Source organism: Euprymna scolopes, chromosome 5 (genome assembly GCF_053919585.1).
Source record: "Euprymna scolopes isolate OS-2025 chromosome 5, ASM5391958v1, whole genome shotgun sequence".
Classification (NCBI taxonomy): domain Eukaryota; kingdom Metazoa; phylum Mollusca; class Cephalopoda; order Sepiida; family Sepiolidae; genus Euprymna; species Euprymna scolopes.
In genome coordinates this window covers 173,890,724-173,911,203 of record NC_136486.1, presented here as the reverse complement: position 1 = coordinate 173,911,203, position 20,480 = coordinate 173,890,724, and the positions used below count along the sequence as shown (strand labels likewise).

At 34.6% G+C, this 20,480-nt stretch overlaps 1 protein-coding gene across 1 annotated transcript in view; it reads right to left on the bottom strand.

Moving 5' to 3' along the window:
- The window catches only part of LOC145277040 (protocadherin Fat 4-like), a 1,076,063-nt gene that overhangs the window by 543,094 nt on the left and 512,489 nt on the right, over positions 1-20,480 (bottom strand). Inside the window, exon 20 of the mRNA XM_080128674.1 lies at positions 3,155-3,283. Within this exon, the coding sequence (XP_079984800.1) occupies positions 3,155-3,283 (129 nt within the window). The remainder of the gene's footprint in view (positions 1-3,154; positions 3,284-20,480) is intronic.

Genomic DNA, 20,480 nt, shown 5'->3' with positions numbered 1-20,480 from the left:
ATTGTTTCAAGACCGATTGGACAATTTCAAGCATTATGGCGTTTGAAAATTTTCACATAACCAACCTTTCTTCAGACTTCTAGAATAAAAAAAAAAAACACTTTAACAATAGAACATTATTTAAAGAAATTTCCCTTAAAGGAAATGAAGCATGCAAAAACATTTATCCTGGACGCATCTTTGTCAAGAGCTTATTTAAATATTAATATATCGCCTAATTTTCGTATCATTATTTAAAATCCTGTCATAAGAAGTTACCACAAAACCCGTCGCCATTTAATATCTTTTAATAACACTATTCGTTGAATTCTTAAATTAGACTTCTATATTTCTTTATTTCACATAATTAATTAAAAAAATTTTTTTTTTAATGTTATTTTATATTTATAATATGGCCTGAACAAGCTAGCTAAAACGTTACGGTTATGTTAGTTTCGTATTCGCCCTATGCTGGTTTCAATGTTTGCAAAATATCTTATTACTTAGAACAGTTTTAGGTTAATATTTTATTAAAAAGGGAAATAAAGACTGATATTACTTTATATTTATTTAATCCTCATACATCATTCAAGATTAAGGATCCCATTCTATTTTTTATTATTTAATATTCTATAATTCTCTTTCATTCTAATCTATTGTCATTATCGATAATTGGGAAATACTAGCTATGAAGGGAGATAATCCATCTCATTATTAATTTCCCAAAAATTAGTTGAAAATTATGGGAAACAAAGGTCGCCGTAAGTACTTATGGCAGTTAAAGGGAGACAACTACGGCCGTTTGATGTTTCAAGTTTGGTAAATACTAAAAGAGAACAATATCAATTAATTTCCAATCCACTAATTGCTAATTTAATATTTTATAATTGCTAGTTTATTGTTAAATTGTTTTATTGATCTGGAAACGGTGCCACTTATTTCACCATCAATACTACTACAACTAAATCCTAAAAAGTGCTCGCGGTTATGGAACAATGTTTCTAATCTTTGTTAAGCTTTATACATTATCTATATTTCTGATCCAGTTTAAAATAATAGAAACTATATTTGCTTGAAATTGTCCAATCGATCTTGAAACAATTGTAACTTACAATTAAATACACTTTTTGTTGCTATCAATTCCTTTTTTGAAGTCTTGGTTTTGTTAATACAGTATATATATATATATATATATATATATATATATATATATATATATATATATATATAGTAAGTTATAAAATGTATATGGCGATTAAGCTACACTAAATATTCCGCGTTTCATCCACTCTAGGATTCTTCAGGCTTATGCGCCTGTAGCTTAATCGCCATATACATTTTATAACTTACTAACTAGCTCTATATACGTATTGAGCACTTTTGAAGTAAATACTTCAAGTTTACGCAAAAATCTATACTTTCGTATATTAAGTATATTAATTTTATATGAGTAAATTAAGTAGTTATATATATATATATACATACACACATACATACATACACACACACACACACACACACATATATATATATATATATATATATATATATCAACATACATTATATAAAAAAGTTATATAATTCCAGTCATCTGGTGTTTTGAGTCCAAAACTTAATAGGTTTTCCTTTTAAAAATGTTTAATTATTGCACAAAATTTTACAAATGCAGTTTTATTGTATTTATCTTGACGATTTTTTATTAACATGGAAAGAATACTGAAGAGACTGTGGTTAATTTCTGCAGGCATATTAACATATCTTATATATAGGTACGTGCAAAATAAATTCCGATACTCAAAATGTATAAACATTTTGACCCCTCCCTTTACTTCAAATTTGACCAAAATTAAAAAAAGTAATTAATTTTAATAAAATTTTTTCTAATTATTATCTTATTAATTTATCTAATTATTATCACGGAATATAATAAACACATTATTTTTAACGTCAAGAATGAGATTTCATATAGAAACGTTGTTTTAATTTGAATAAAATAAAATACGCATCAAGTGCGCTTGAAAGCCAAATCAGAATGTAATATAAAGAAAATAAATATATATTTTACTTGTTTGAAATTCATCACAAATATATTTCAGAGGTATACTCCATCTTCAGTGTGTTGTTTTGTTTCTTTGGAGTTAAGTAAGCTATTTTTGTACAAAACATGTTTTTTTTTTTAAATTTAATTCATTATCTTTGGACTTTACTTAAAAATAGACCAGAAAAATTACTTTGAAATAGACACAGGAAATTAATATTTATTTTTCAAAATTAAGCTGAATTAGTTAGCTCGCCGTGAAAACATTTTTATAATTTTTTTTCACATGTACAAATATATTTTTCCGTTTAGAAATTAACTTTCGGTTTATATCTTTCAAATACAAGCAAAAAGTAGTCGAAAACCTACAAAATAATTATGATAAATCGGCTTTCAATGCTATGTACCGCAATCTTTATTCCACCAGGTTTGCTCGTACCTACTTATATGAGAAAGATCTGTAATTCCAGTTATCTGGCTTTTCTTTTAAAATGCTTAAGCTATTACACAAAATTTAACAAATGCCGTTTTATTGTGTATATCTTGACAAGGTTTTATTAACTTGAAATAGAATACTGTAGAGACTGTGGTTAATTTCTAACACGTTCCAGATTCCTGATAAACGCCGCGTCTAAAGTAAATAAACAGCATTGTATCATATTTTGACACCAGGAAGTCCAACTAAATACCAGTACGTATTAATAACTATTTTGTTGTTACAAGTAATAATAATTGAATCCCATATACGAAGTGATTTCATCTAAACACTATCTGCACCATTGCATGAAAGAAGGGCAATTTACTTCATAAAATCTCGCCTGAGACGATATCACTTATAGGAAATTCATTATTGATGCGTGTTTTTGTTTGCGCTGAGTGTTGATCAGGTATATAAAAACGATTTGATCATATCTTTCCCCTCAGTGGATTGACATGTAAATCCCAAATTAATGGCAGCACAAGTTATGGGTTACATCCCCTGCTTAACATAGATAAAATCAATATTAATACCAGAAAAAGATAATACTTTCCAATTTACAAGAATAACGAAATCTTCAAATATATCTTTGAAGCATGTGAAGAATTTTTGTAACATAGACCCTTTCTCTATTATAATAAGATTATTGTTATACTTACCAATTGCACTTGCTTTTTTTTGCTTACGCCACCTTGTCCCTCGTCTATGTGACCTTTGTATATAGACTGACTAAACACAGGAGCATTGTCATTTACATCAACAATTTCAATACTGATGCCAGCAACGTCCTATAAAAAAATTACACAACAGAATTATAAAGTAAAAAACAAATAAATAACAATTATATCAATATAACTATAAATGAATAATACATAAAGACTGTGAATTGATAAAGCGTCATTAAAATCAAATATACATATTTTAAATCTTACAATAATGCTGATCTGTTAGATTACTCAGGAGAGGTATGTAGAGATACAAAACCATTTATATAGCCTTCTATAAAGAATTTTATATATAAGATATAAATTTTATATTTGTTATATATATATATATATATTATATATATATATATATATATATATATATAGATAGATAGATAGATAGATATGATATACATTTCATTAACATAGGATTTATTTAAAGTTTTAAGAAACATTTGATCACCATTGATGTCGTTGGTAAGAGAAAACCACTTAAAAAGTCGAGACCACCTCCATTGTCTTCAGCATAAAATTGTCACCAGCTAAAATCGAAACCAAAACATTTAGCACTCCAGCGATATTCGCTACTATGCGATCTAACGACACATGGATATGAATAATTTAAAAGTTAACGTATTTAAACGCATTACTGTATATTTGTACATAAAGGATACGCATTAAGTCGACTTACGCCTGCCAAGTTACAATTATTCAATTTTAATCATTAGCAGTTATTTATATCAACTAAAAATCAAATTGAACTTTTTTATTTTATTTAATTGTTTGGACTATTATCCTCATCTTCTATTCGTTGTTTTCACGATGTTTCGATCAATTATTCCTCTGGCCTTCGTCAGGTTAACTGCGACGGGATAGCTGCCTTCAATAGCTGCTGTCATCTCACCACGGTTTGGTCAACTAATCCTGTGACCGGCTTTGGGGTGAAGGATCCGACGTTCCTATCCCGTCGCGGTTAACCTGACGAAGGCCAAAGGAGTAATTGGCCGAAATGTTGTGAAAACAGCTAAAAAAATAAGGATAATAGTCCAAATAATTAAATAAAAAAATTATAATTCCAAACTAATTCAATAATACAAATAGAATTTATTCAACAGGTTCGAACTCCCTATATATCGTTTCAAGTTTGTAGACTAAAATTGACAGAATAGTTTGATAGATACCGTTTCGCATGCATACACACACATAGATAAGGAGGGGACAGTCATTACTTAGATAGAGAAGGGAACACATTCTTAGATCGAGAGGGGGACACGTTACTTAGATGGTTTATACACAATGATCATCAATAAAGATGAGTGGACACAATGTTCATATAAACGATGCTTCACATTACCTTTAATTGTTGAAGAATGACACAACATGAAGACGCAGTTACAAAATATGATGTGTTCTTTTATTACATTCGCCCGGTTGCAATTATGATGACATCCAGGAATTTAAAAGTCGACTACATGATTAAAACTTCTACCCCTTCGCTTCCAAAGGGGGACCCTCTTCTGACCAATGCTAGCTCTGTCTCCCGTCTGTCCAACTCTGTCTCCAACTCTGTCTACCCATCAGTCTCACTCTTCTTCGACTCTAGTTCCTATATTGAGAATTAATTTCTGCCATGACGTCATACGCATGTACAAAACGTGCTGGACCTCGTGAAGAACTCACGTGACCTAAACATACTTTGTTTGGCACGTTTCCAAACCACTTTTGCAGACAATTAATTTTCTCTAACCTATTTTTCGACCTAACTTATCAACATATTTAAATTTGCCATTGTTCGTTCTTCTAACTGACCTTATTTTAATTCAGTTTTCATAAAAAGAATCGAATAATTAAATTGTTTTTCAAACAAATTATCTAAACTATTTTATGTGAAAACTGAACAATGCGAAAATTCCATTTCTGACCCTATTCATGAACCTTGCTTACGGGGTTCGAATCTCGAACTACCTAATCTTATTTTTACTTATCTAATGTTTTTCTTACTTACAAGAAAAGGTCCCCTTTTCTTGTAACACACACACACACACACACACACACACACACACACACACACACACACACACACACACACGCGCGCACACACACACACACACATATATTACCGTTTTATCTGCTTACAATGATAATTTTATCAGACTTTACGGAAATAATTATTATGATTAGGAAAAAAAAAGATTTTAGAAAAAGCACAAAAGACACATAGAAAAAGGAAAAAGGGACTTCAATCAGATATTAGAGCCAATTAAGTTTTAAAATGCATTAAAAGGTGATAAGGGGCGAAGGGGGAGTTTAAAATTAAGGGGCGAGGACGAGTTTAAAATATTAAACCAGACACAGATAGGAATAAAAGAAGGGGCAGAGAGAGAGAGAGAGAGAGAGAGAGAGAGAGAGAGAGAGAGAGAGAGAGAGAGAGAGAGAGAGAGAAACAGTGGAAAAGAAGAGCGTGAGATGGGTTAAATGTTTGAAGACCGAGGTGCGGGAAGAAGAGAGGGATAAGAAATAATAAAGGAGGATATTGTATGGATATACACATAACGTGCGATCGTTGAATGCATGTCATATGGAGTTTAACACGTTCAATATTCATGCGGTTTGGGAAGGGGCTTTGTTTGCAATAACTAAGATGAGTCCTCTGAAAGAATGCTTAGTTTCATCCAACTTAAGTGCATTTATTTATTTAAAAAGGAGGATTAAATGCATTGAATATAAAAAGGTATTTTAAGTAACTAGATAAATAAAATTGCAAGATATTAATAGAATTAATATATGTGCACATAAGATAATAATAATAATAATAATAATAATAATAATAATAATAATAATAATAATAAAGTACTGATAATAATAATAGTAATAAATAATAATAATAATGATAATAATAATAATAATAATAATAATAATAATAATAATAAATTATATGGAAAAATGCGCGCATGAAAAGTAATATTCTTAAGATTTTATTAAACCTGGAAAAGTAAACGAACAAGAAATTCAACCTGGAAAAGTAAATAACAAGATATTCTAGTAAAGTAAAAAATAAGAATTTTTTAGACTTAAAATATTGCAGCTAAAAATAAAATTTGAATATTGATAAATATTTTATTTATTATTTGCATATGTTGTTGTTTATTGTTGAGTTAGAAAGGGTGTCAGTCGCTGGATTGAACTTATTTCCCCCCTATTATTTGCATATATTTATGTAGTGAAAATTGTTTGAATAAAAGTAATTCATTAGTTAGTTTGTTAGTAGATGGAATTAATAATTTTATAATTTACATAAAAATTAATAAATTTATTATATCATAATTAGGATCATTTAATTCATTTTTTAGCTGCAATATTTTAAGTCTAAAAAATTCTTATTTTTTACTTTACTAGAATATCTTGTTATTTACTTTTCCAGGTTGAATTTCTTGTCCTTTACTTTTCCAGGTTTAATAAAATCTTAAGAATATTACTTTTCATGCGCGCATTTTTCCATATAATCCATGATTTTTCCAGGCATTGCTATTGTATTAATATATAAATTTATAATATTTATTAATGATTATCAAAAAAAAAAATAGCTCTCAAACACACATTTATGAAATATTTATCATTCAATCACAGTAGTTCCGAGCCAGGGTCTCTACCGAGACTGCGGTTCATGAATTCGTGATCTGTATAGAGCGTAAACTAACAAAAAAGAAGATGGCACTCGGTGTCTTTTTAGATATTGTTGGAGCTTTTGACAACATACCCTTCTGTAGTATGTTCAAGTTGCTACGAGAATTCAATGTGCCACCAGTACTCATCCGATGGATTGAGTATATGGTGAGGCACAGAACAGTTCAAGTAGAACTACTGAGGGCAACTGTTAAAAGGGAAGTAGTTAAATGAACCCCCAAAGTGGGATTTATTACCTTTACTATGGAACTGTATGCTGAATCCTCTTTTAAAGTTCGGTTTTTTAAATATAAAAAAACGATACACGGGATTGAACCTAAAATTTTTCCACCAATCCCCGGTACTCTAACCGTTACGCTAACATGTCATATTGGCAAAATCGCAGTAAAAAACATTTATATACAAAAAAATGTTATGCAAAATAAAAAAAGCGTTAGTCACTTATGTACTTACTCTCCTGTTTGTGAACCCACGTATTTTGTTGTAACTTTTTTTCTACTAAACTAATTTTCGAATTTTTTTTTTCAAAATGTAGCTAATGAGGTGGTCTATCCAACTATATAACCTGTTTGAAATTTGGTTGCGAACGGAATTAGTGGTGGGGGTTTGAATGTGTCTCGATTCATTCAATTTCGGACTTAAGCATATATTCAACCACTACCGTGGTTGAATGATAATAATAAAGTATGAGGAAATCGATAGGTGATATCTGAAGAAAAGTCTAAAAGCTGTAAGTTCAAAAGTGAATATTGTCATAAGTAATAAAGTATTGGTCGAGAGAAAACTGAGCGCGAGAGATTTGTCTCAACAATGCCAAATGATCTTATTTAACTATATAAAGTGGTTCGCCGGGGAGTCCGGTTCAGATATAGTTTCGGAATTGAGATGGACCGAGATTAGGAACTACGACCTATCTCAACATTCTGAATCGAACAAATTCGCTTTTCTGAAAATCCGGAGAGAAAATCGTTTTCGCGGCGATCATCAATTAAGTGCAAGTCGAAAATTAATATAAATATTGTTACCAATTAGCGAGAATATCACGTGCGTTATTTCGAAAGCGAGCTGATCATATCTAAAGAAATAGTCGTTGGAATAAGATAATGTCGGTATTAATCAACAATAAAAGTAATTTATGTTTAATATTTCGAAATATTTCATCGCGGTAGAAAGAATTTTCTAAAAAAATCACAGGAAAACTAGATAATAAGCTTTCTGACACATAAATATGAAAAGTAACGTCATTCATAACCATCCAAGGTACTTTATAGGCTTTTATGGTTCCGTAAAGCGCATAGGGGTCACTACGCTACGTTGTTTGAAAACTTCAAGTAGACGATTTGTGTTTAATAATATATAATGGAATATTTATTGGTTTTCTATAACGTATGTATGTTTATTTGTTTAAGTTGAAAGCTAGATTTAAAACATTGACTAATTTGTAAGAAAGGTACGTTTTAAATATGTATTTTATATTTCATTATCTAAATTGCTGCTAGATAAGAATATTATAAGACAAGTCTGGCCTTTATATACATTATGAGCACCACATACAACATCCTGTAAAGTTACTCAGAGATGTGTGACGGTGCTTCTAATAGTGATGTGTCAGAAAGTTATTATCTTACTTATTTCAGTGATTAAGTAACACCAACACAACTCAAACGCAGTACGTCGGGCTCATGAATTTATAGAAGCATACTCATTAGGTTGAAGATACAAAGTAAAAGCTTAGTTGTGGTTAATATGTTTCCGAAAATTTTCTTTTCGGGTTATCGGAAAACCATTTTAGTTATTTGTAGTTTCTCCTAAGGAAAGAAAAAATTGTTTTGCAGTAGAACCTCGCATCAAAAATGTCCTTATCCACTCGGAAAATTATTTGTCATTAGAAATTTCTGACAGTTGTAAATCAATTTTAGTGCGACAACAAAATATACGTAATCTGAAAAGCGCGTAATTTCCATTTAAGCCATTAGGAAAGCTCTTATTTTACCGCGCAGTTGAATGGGATGCAAAAAATAAAAGCCCTGTCCGCTATGCATATCGGGGGGAGGGGATCCTGTAAATAACAATTTCTTATAATGGGTGCATTAAGTGTACACAGCCGGGGAACTTTCCATTATCACATTTCTGAATGCCAATACTATTATTCGTTGGAGCATATATGCATTATTTACATCCATTTTTCATCGATGACTGATAGCAAAAAAGATTGTGCAAGAAAATCGAAGGTGATGATTTCCTTTCAACTAACAAGTTCACTTAGTGCTTGGAACAAACATGTTCCGCCAAAAAGGTTTCGTTTAGTTGCTTAGTTTTACGTCATATACATTCTTTCAGATTATGCAATAGTTTTATTTTAGTGAATGCTTATTATGCACAGATATGAAAGAATTTAATAGACTCCCCACCAACATAATTCAAAAATGTTTAATATATAACACTTATTGACTTTCCTAAAAATGGAAATCGTCACAGACAGAGCGTGAATCCACTCGCTGTACGAAGCTACCAAGAACGAAAGATGATTATCGCAAAGTTAAGACACGTATATTGGCCTTAGTCTAAAAGGAGGGAAAACTAGTCAGCAGGTAGAAAGTTCGACAATCCTGCAGTTCCTAGAACGAAGCTGCAAAGGAAACTGTTGTATTACAATGAGGTATCAAAACGAATCGATAGAGACCACAGACTAACGAGTCAAACAGGCTTTCTATATCAACATTTCTATTCATATATTGTTATTTGATTATTGAATAATGTGCAGAAAGTAAGAATTCTTAAATTTATTGAACGGATATTATAGAATATTATGCTAGCAAGGAGACCAGACATTGTTCGGGATTGAATGAGGATCAAATAATACCCCACCCTCCCATATCTCTATTATTACCAAATTGTTAAAATCGCTCATTTTTTAATAAAAGCCATTGATTACCTGCACTAGTTGGGGACTCCCTCCTCGCAATGTGATGTAGGAAACTTCACAGTATTTTGTAGTCTACATTACATTGTAGAGAATCTAGTATTGATTTTATAAAATTATCTGTAAATAATGGCTTCACTTTAAAAATGTTAACGTCAGGTATCATGGTTCAATTATGCTCTAAAAAGAAATATTCATTTCAAACACGCCCCTATTTTTATAATAGAACTAGCAGATAGCCAGGCATTGCCCGGTCGTAAAATACGTTTATATATGAAATATTGATTAATGCAGATTTAGTATTTATTAATCTATTATATTGGACCCAATATATAGCAATGATTTAAAAAGTTTAAAAAAAAAATGATTCGTGCACCACCACCGAGAATCGAAACCAAAGCGTTTAGCTTACAATTTACTTTTTCCTAACGCCGAATCTATGAATACATGTTTGCTGCAAGGCTAAAAATTACATGAACCAATAGCTATTACGTTACACATGCATATTCATCATGCCGTCGTTCAACTTCATCTGGTACATTCTATTTTTAAAATTTTCACACTTTTGCACCGATTTTCCCCAGCTAAAACCCAATATAAAGTTTCGCATGGGTTTGATCACCCTATATATTAAGTTTTATGGCTATTGATCAAAACTAACTGAGGAGTTTGGTGGGCAAAAATTTTTAAACAAATATATGTACGCATACATAAATATATATAGAAAGAGGTTTGTGTTTACTAAAACCTTTTTACACAAATATTACACAAGTATAAATCATGTAGAATATCTGCATGAATATAATTACACGTAATAGTTAACTAAAGATGATCATCCCATAATAAAACCAAAATCTAATAGGAAATTAATTAAAATGAATGTTTAAAAGAATATGCAAATTAGATCTTTTGCAGGTGAATGCAATTTCACAACCCATATATAACAAAATTGTATTTTCTTTTTAAATACATAGAAAAATGGTTTTTCATATGAATACCAATGCACAACAAACAAATTTATGGGAGCATAGATCTACAGTTGATTGTATATGCTGAACCTTTCTGCTTCTGCGATGACAAAACTTCCAATGCACTTGTGATCTTAGGTTGTATAAAATGTCAATGGGCTTCCTTCTTTAATCCCTTTTCAAGTCTATATGAAATCAACTCACACACACATGGTTGCTTCTAATAATACGTAGAAATTATATTATCATATACACAGGCGGCAAAAAGAAAGTCCGCACTTGTAAGTTTTTCAAAAACTGCAAATTTAAGCTAAATCTAATGTAACTGTTTAAAAAAAATATACCTCATTTGATTGGCCTTTTATTCTTCTATAATTTTACCTGTTTATATTTGACTTTTACCGCAAAGGAGGAAAAGAACGGGGTAAAACCTAACGTTTATGCTGTTACGACCACTGCCAAACCGGAAGCGACATTTTTTAAAATTAAGGCTAGATAATCTAAAGGAGAGGATAACTTTAAAAAATATCGGCGAAGAAAGTGACCCCCCTCTAGAAAAGTGCCTAGTTGAAGGGGGAGATATTAATGTTTTTAGCCAATTTTTCGATATTTGTCGTATGAGAGGTCGAATTTTAAAACGATACTGATCTTGGTAAAATCCGTCGCCTCTATTGAAAGTTTCAGGCAGACATGCAAACATACATACACACATACATTTATATATTGGTAACTAAAAATTTTCGATCCAAACTGATGAAAAAGCTTGCCCTATCTCTGAATACTCTTTATGTAAAATTTCAAATATTTAGACCAAAAATTGTCTGAGTAATTTGGAAGAGACGGCAGAGGTCAATTTTTAAAAAAACTTTGACCCCTATTATGACCACTTAAAATTTATTGTTTTGGACTCAAATCAAGTTATTAAGTTAGATCCATATCCAAGGAACCTATATCTATAATTTCAAGTGTTTAGACCCAAAATTGTCTGAGGAGTTTGGTGGAGATCTCAAAGATCAAATCGTTGAATTTTGACCTATTAATCGCCAAATCTCTGGCCAAAAAACCGATGACATCGGTTTTCCCAAATCTCAGTAACCTGTATATCAAATTTCGATTTTGTAGACTAAAAATTGACAAAGTTATTGCGTATGGAAATGTACACAGACAGACACACAGATACACAGATACACAGATACACAGACACACACATGTTATGTAATGAATGGCTGGAACCATCATACATAACGGAAAAGAAAAAACTTTAATAAAAGATTTAAAAGAGTGGGCATCGAATAATCGATTGTCTACCAGTTGAAAGAGAAAGGGCTTACGTCATAAACAGAGAAATCGGACGACGATTTTTTTGTTTACAAAACAAAGAAACGTGACATTCCTCGTAAGCTCTGGAATTACAGATATTGGCATGAGTGGGTAATTCACGTGTCGCTCCGTTGAAGACAAAATCGAATGATCTTCTGAGGTCAAAACGTGACTTAAGAACGCATGTTCTATTATCTATCAACCGATTGACAGGACGCGTGGATAGAAAAAACAAAGCGACAAAATGCCAATAAAAACGGCGAATCAGCAGAGCAGAGCAGAGCAGAGAGAGAAGAAACACGGAACAGCATGTGTTGCTGAAGACCGGATCGTTGAAGCGTCATTTTCCCTCCTCAGAGCACTGTGAGAAAACTTACTATCGCTGTGAACTTCAGAACCACCAAAAGAAAAAAGACGATCTGTTTTAAATTGTAACTATATTGTAAAATATAATTTTATACAAACACAAACACAATTGTGGCTTACGTCTTTTAATGCATATTTTTAAGTTACAGCTGATCGTTCTAAGTCGTCAACCGCTTTGTTTTCAGGTTCAACGTTGTTATGACATTTTTGACAATTGACGAGAGGCAAGATAAGGAAAAAGTGCCAGTCTAAGGTGAGATAACTCACTAGTCTTAACTCGTTGTCATCACAACCGCTTAGTAAACAAGTGAACCTACGGACGACCGACGTAACTAAAACTGCTATGTACCACAGCCAGGGAGTCCTACGCACTATTACGATTTCCCAACCTGGGAGCCACCCCATAATACAACACACAGACACTTTCACTTATATATATATATATATATATATATGTTTATTTAAAAGTTATGCAGAATTCAGATTTATTATTATAGAAGCAATACTCTATAAACCATTATATTGTACCCAATATAGAATAGTGATTTTGTAAGTTAAAATATATAACTTGCATGCCATCAGCTGGAAGCGGAACCAAAACATATAGTTCTCTAGCGTTATCCGGTACCATCTGAGTTAAGTGTATATTCATATCAAGACTAAACAGAATCAAGTTAGTAAAACGCATTAATGTACATTTGAGCATAGAAATGTACGATTTACCCTACTCTCTATCTGTGCTTAAATCTAAACGCAGAGTCCATCAACAAAGCTTCTTTCTCATAAGTGCCCGCCTGTTGAACACTGTCCCGCTGGCCTGCTTCCTGATTGAATACAACATCGTAGCCTTCAAATAAAATATGACGACAGTACAATCTAAAAATAAGCTTAAACCAGGATTAGGGACAAACAAATTCAACTTGCCTCCTCCCTTGAGGCTCTCATTCACAAATATCCGTGGGCTTAGAACTAACTTAGCTGATGTTGAAGCATTTCTCTTAACAAATACCCTGGATATCTTAGCACTAAGTGAGACTAACCTACACTCCTCCATTCCCTCTAACCACTTTAACATGCCTGGATATCTCCCACTCTGCCGTAAGGACTCTGACAGACATATGCACGGACTTGGAGTTTACATTCGTAATACCCTTCCCTTGACTAGAGAAACAAACCTAGAAACAGATGATCAAGCCTTTATGTGCTTTAGACTAAACGTGCAACAGAGTATTAGCTACTATTATTTTCTCTACCGCTCTCCCTCGACTCAGGACTGCTCCATAATAAACAAAGTATCTGACAGCATAGACACGGCACTGTCCCTCGACACTAGCGCACAAATACATGTGTTTAGTGACCTTAATGTCCACCACAAAAACTGGCTTGGATTCTCTACTCACACAGATGCAGCGGGCAGCACAACCCATAGCTTCGCTATATCTCACTCCCTATCACAAATTGTTACGTTTCCAACCCGTTTCCCTGACAAGGAAGAACAACACGCATCACTTCTAGATCTGTTTTTGACCACAGTTCCCGATGACTGCATAACGAAGGCCCACAGCCCACTTGGGAACGCTGATCATGCAGTGATAATGGTTGAAATCGCCCTAAACTCTAGACCCAAAACTGAAGAGCCAGTGCTCAAAACAACGAGATATTATAATAAGGCTGACTGGGAAGCCATCAGGGAACTAATTAGAGATGCTCCATGGAAAAATATTTTCTCTCTCCCTGCTGAACAATGTGCAAACGAGACACCTTACTGGTTCAAAACTGCAATCGAAGCGCATGTTCCCATGCGGAAATTTTATAGTAAGCCCCACTCTCCCCAATGGTTTACGTCGACTTGTGCAACTGCCATTACTCAAAAGCAGCATGCATACCGAAGGTTTAACCGACATAAGTCCAGTTCAAACAGACTGAAGTATATAGAAGCTAGAAATAACGTTAAGAAAGAAATAGCGACAGCTAAGAGAGAATTTACGAAAATCACTAAAAAGCGCATCGAAGCACAAAAACTAGGAACTCGAGACTTCTGGAAAATCTACAACAGTGTAGTAAATAATGGGCAATCAACAATTCCCCCACTAACCAACAATCACGAGGTTGTCTCCTCAGCAACCGACAAGGCTAACATGCTTGCCAGTCGGTTTGCCTCAAACTCCACACTGGACCCTTCCAACCACCCCCTACCTGACTTTCCTATGCGGACAGACGCCACACTAGACGATCTGAAAACCACCCCTGCTCAGGTACATGCTATCATAAAAAACCTTGACACCTCAAAAGCATGTGGACCCGATCTTATCCCAGCTGTGCTATTAAAAAAGTGCTCAGCCGAAGTAGCTCCAGTTCTCTCCAAACTCTACAACAAATGTCTTAATGAAGCTTGCTTTCCGGGCTGTTGGAAAACTGTTTCTGTTGTACCAGTATTCAAGAATTCTGGCGAAAGGACAGACCCATCAAATTATCGCCCCATTAGCCTCCTCCCACTTTTTGCCAAAATATTTGAGACCATAATTAACCATGCTCTAGTCCATCATCTTACAGATGCTAAACTACTGACTGACAAACAATATGGATTTAGACAAGCCCGTTCCACAGCAGACATCCTCACTGTGATCTCTGAACGTATATACCATTCACTGGACAAAGCGGGGGAAGGCAGAGCGGTAGCTCTAGATATATCTAAGGCTTTTGACAGGGTATGGCATGAGGGTCTCCTCAGTAAAATCAGATCATACGGTATCACTGGTAGAATACTTAACATAATTAAATCCTTCTTAGACAAGAGAAAAATCCAGGTAGTCCTCGACGGTCGCACATCTAAACAATATGATATAAATGCGCGAGTGCCCCAGGGTTCTATCCTTGGACCTCTATTGTTCCTGATATTCATAAATGACCTCCCCGACAACATTGCCTCTGAGATGGGTATATATGCTGATGACACTACACTCTATGGCAGACACGACAGGAAGACGAATGAACACATTTCTAAAGAAATGGCAGAAACACTAGAGGAAGACCTCCAATCTGTAGTGGAATGGGGACAAAAGTGGTTGGTCGCGTTCAATGCTGCCAAGACTAAACTAGTTTCATTCAATAATTACAAGAAACCCTCTCTACCACCCATAGCAATGGCCAACGACTCTTTATCTGAGAGTCCATCTTTCAAACTCCTTGGCCTAACGTTCACAGGAAACATGAGTTGGAACAATTACATTGAAGGCATTGCCAGGGCCGCTGCAAGAAAGGTAGGCTCTCTCTACCGTGCTAGAAAACTACTAACACCCGAAAGTATCCTGTACCTCTATAAGGCCACCATTCGCCCATGTATGGAGTATTGCTGCCACATCTGGGCTGGTGCATCTGCTACTAGTCTCTCGCTCCTTGACAAGGTTCAAAAGAGAGTCCCAAACCTGATAGGCCCTGAACTGGCATCTAAGCTTCAGCCTCTGTCCCATCGACGAAATGTTGCATCCCTCTGCCTTTTCTACAAGTATTTTAGTGGTGAATGCTCTGACGAACTGCAGACACTTGTGCCCCCACGACGCGAGCAGCCTCGACAAACCCGACAGGCTACTAGATCCCACCCCCACACTGTAGAGATCCCTAGATGTAAAAGATCTTTTTACTCCAATAGTTTCTTCCCCAGAACCGAAAGACTCTGGAATTCCATTCCAGGTCCCTGCTTCCCCAACAGTACTGACGTGCGGAAGTTCAAGTGTAACGTGAACCGACACCTTGCTGCCCAAATCCCTACATAGTACCCCAGTAGTTGTTTCCCCTGATAGTAGCCCCCTACACCAAAGTGGCAATTTGCCTTGTTTGGGGTGAAAATGTAAAAAAAAAAAAAAAAAAAAAAAACGTATTTAAACAAGTTCTTGTTGAGCCGTCTCCATAAATAATAAAATTCTACCCAATTTACATGATAAACAATTACTGACTTACATTTATTAACCCCATTCTGGCATTAATAAGTGCGGGCTCCCAAGTAAAAAAAGTTTAGAAGATACACGTTTAGTCGACATACACCTGCCTCATTCATTTTGTTTCAATTCCGATCGCTTATAAGCTATTTTTATTAGATAAAATTAAAGCTAATTTGTTCCACAGTTCTGAATCCCCTATATATCAAGTTTAAAGACTATTATTTTGACTATACATACATATGTACTACCCTTCCGATTTTTTTATATATGTTGTACTTACTTTTAATTCATTTTTTATCATATTATCATATTCTTTAATTATCAGTTCATTTCTAAAAGTCATTAAGCCAGTTCGTTTCTATATTTGCATTTTGTATAATTCTGGCCCCTCTCGTCTTCTGATGAGAAGCATTTAGTTTCGAAATGCCATAGCCTATATAGTTATTTTTTCTGAAATGGCCTCTGAACTTTGTAATTATTGTTCTAATGATATAATTATATATAACTGTTATTCGTCGTCTTTCATTTACTCTCTCTCTCTCTCTTTATATATATATATATATATATATATATATATAATATATGAAAGCATGGCCACCTAATTGATTTCATCATAATTCGAAAACGCGACCTTCGAGATGCATATACTGTTGGTGTCATGCGGAATGCTGAATGCGACACCGATCACAAGTTGGTGAGAGGAAAGTTTAATCTATCAATCCGTAAGAAAATTCGTCATAGTGACGTTAAGATGCCTAGCCGTATTGATGTCGCCAAGTTAAAGTTGCCTGAAGTCCGGTGGGGGGTCTCTGTGCCTGAAGTTCAAAAGAGTATGACGGAAAAGCTTGATAATCTTGTATTTAATGGTACATGGTGAATGTCAAGATTCAGGTTTATTGTGCTGATACTGAAGTTCTTGGCCCCAGGAGGGATAAAAACGAGGACTGGTTTGATGACAACAATCTTGAAATTAATCAGTTGCTGATGAATAAACAGACAATTTATAAATCTTTACTTCGTGAAGATCATTCTGATCATACAACTAGTTTGCGACAATACAAAGAGGTCAAAGCCACATTGCAACATGAACTTAGAAAAATGAAAAACCAATGGTGGACGAATATAACGGAACAGATCCAAAAGGCGTTTGACACAAAGAATTCGAAGGAATTTTATGGACTCCTGCGTCAAGTATTTGGTCCTCCTACCTCTTCAATATTTCCTCTGATGTCGAAAGATGGTTCTGTTTTCATTAAGGACCCAGAAAATATATTTGAAAAGTTGGCAAGAGCACTTTATTGATGTGTTTCACAATCCCTCAGCAGTAGATGCTGATGCAATTGATGGCCTACCACAATGTGATATATTCAGAATGGATCGTTTGCCTGGTCAGGTTGAGGCGTAGTTGGCTATGGCACAAGTCAGCAGTGGTAAGTAACCTGGTTTTGATGGTGTTCCGGTGGAACTTCTTAAAATTTGAGGTATGAATATTGATAATGCTATTCTTGGTTTTATTGAAGAAATCTGGGCAGATGCTCCTGTTCCACAAGATTGGATTGATGATGTCTTGGTAACCCTGTTTAAAGGAAAGGGACAGAAGAATGTTTGTTAACGTGAGATTACGCTTTTGGAAGCTGTTGGGAAAGTTTTCGCACGACTTCTATTAAGCACGTTACTGGAAGATGTTTGTCATAATGCCATTCCAGAGTCACAAAGTGGTTTTAGGTCTAGCAGAGGAACTATAGATATGATTTTTTCAGTCCGGCAAGTCCAAGAGAAATGCAGTGAACAACAAATATCGGTATATCAAGTGTTTGTAGATCTAACCAAAGCATTTGACACCGTCAGCAGGGATGCTCTCTGGTTAATCTTAGAGAAAGTAGGGTGTCCTCCAACCATTGTGAGAATATTCAAGGAACTGCACAGGGACATGAAAGCTCGAGTCTCCTTTAACGGAAAATTGTCTGATGAAATCCCAGTTGAAAATGGTGTCAAACAAGGTGATATTCCTGCCCCTACCCTTTTCTCTATATCTGAGACTGATATGCAGCATATAATGGATAGCTTTGCTGACTCCTGCATTGTCTTTGGTCTGAGGATCAGTCTGTCTAAAACAAAGGTGGTGTTCTCTCCTGCACCAGCCAGTCATACGTGGAGCCGAACATCATCGTCTTGGTGCTACTAGGAATAGTTGATTCATTTGTGTACTTTGGTAGTTTTCTGTCGAGGGATGGCTGTTTCGACACTGAAATCCCCAGATGAATTCGGAAGGCATCTGTAGCTTTTGGAAGGTTGGAGAAGAGAGTGTGGTCTGATCATGGCATCACAGACAGGACTACGATCTGCGTTTACAAGGTCTGTGGGCTAACCACACTGTTGTATTCATCGGAGACATGGACATTGCATTAAAGGCTAATTAAATGGCTTGAACGATTTCACCAAAAATGATTGAGACGTATCTTAAACATCAAGTGGCAAGCACAAGTACACGATACTGGAGTCCTTGTGAGAGCATGTTGCTCTAGTGTTGAGACCCTTATAATCAGATCTCATATGCGTTGGGTGGGCCACCTGGTTCGAATGAAAGATTGTAGGCTGCCAAAACAAATTTTTACGGGGTGCTAGAAAATGGCGAGCGTCGTCAACACAAGCTTAGGAAGAGGGTCAGGGACTCTGCAAAGAATAATTTGAAAGTCTTGCAAATCAACATCGACATGTGGAAAGAACTTACTCTGCAAAGGCCGAAGTGGCGAAAGCTTGTACGTGAAAGTTGTGATGCTCTAGAGAAAAGAAAGCAGGCCCACATCAATCATAAGCGAGAGCTGTTGAACACTGTCCCGCTGGCCTGCTTCCTGATTGAATACAACATCGTAGCCTTCAAACCGTATTTAAACAAGTTCTTGTTGAGCCGTCTCCATAAATAATAAAATTCTACCCAATTTACATGATAAAGAATTACTGACTTACATTTATTAACCCCATTCTGGCATTAATAAGTGCGGGCTCCCAAGTAAAAAAAGTTTAGAAGATACACGTTTAGTCGACATACACCTGCCTCATTCATTTTGTTTCAATTCCGATCGCTTATAAGCTATTTTTATTAGATAAAATTAAAGCTAATTTGTTCCACAGTTCTGAATCCCCTATATATCAAGTTTAAAGACTATTATTTTGACTATTACCTACATATGAAAGTTGTGATGCTCTAGAGAAAAGAAAGCAGGCCCACATCAATCATAATTGATGATCTTAACCATGACACACAGAGCTTGAAATGCGACACTTGTGAAAGCTGGTTACGTAAACCACTTTAAGTCGCTCAAAACTCCTGTTCAGGTCAACTTTGCACCTATTAGTCCGAACCAAACGATCTGTTTAATGTGCAGCAACGTTTGCAAGTCTACTACTGGTTTGAGAAGACATGTGATTGTTCATAGGCATACCATTCAACCTCAAAGAGGAATGCACTCGGTGGAAATTGCTCAATTTGTAAGTCACATCTGCTTCAAGATGTCCAAATCTGCGGCGGGAGTGCAGAGTCTCTGAGATGACATGGACGACGAGATTGGGAGAATTGAATGTGACGGCGATCATCTGGAAAGATGCAGTAATCATATATATATATATATATATATATATATATATATATATATATATATATATATATATATTTCTACGAGGCGTGGAAATTCCAAGTTGGTATCTTAGGGGAGCATTAATTCACTGAGAGAGATGCACTCTTAGTCTTCGTTTAGCCATGCATCTAGGAGAAAGAAACTGATTTTAACATCTGCGATCTACTGTATGCTCTGCCTTGTGGCAGCAATTGCACCGACAAAGATTAGCAGTAATACGATAAAATGTGGTTGATTCTACACAAAGCCTTCATCACTATAAACAAATCATCCGTGTTGATTTCCGAACACCTTAATTGTTGTGGCGGAACCTCATACATCGAAATCGACGGGAGAGTCGATTATATATATATATATATATATATATATATATATATATATATATATATATACTGCTTATCAAATTATTAACGAGTCTACATTTTTTTTAAATATTTAAGGAACGAT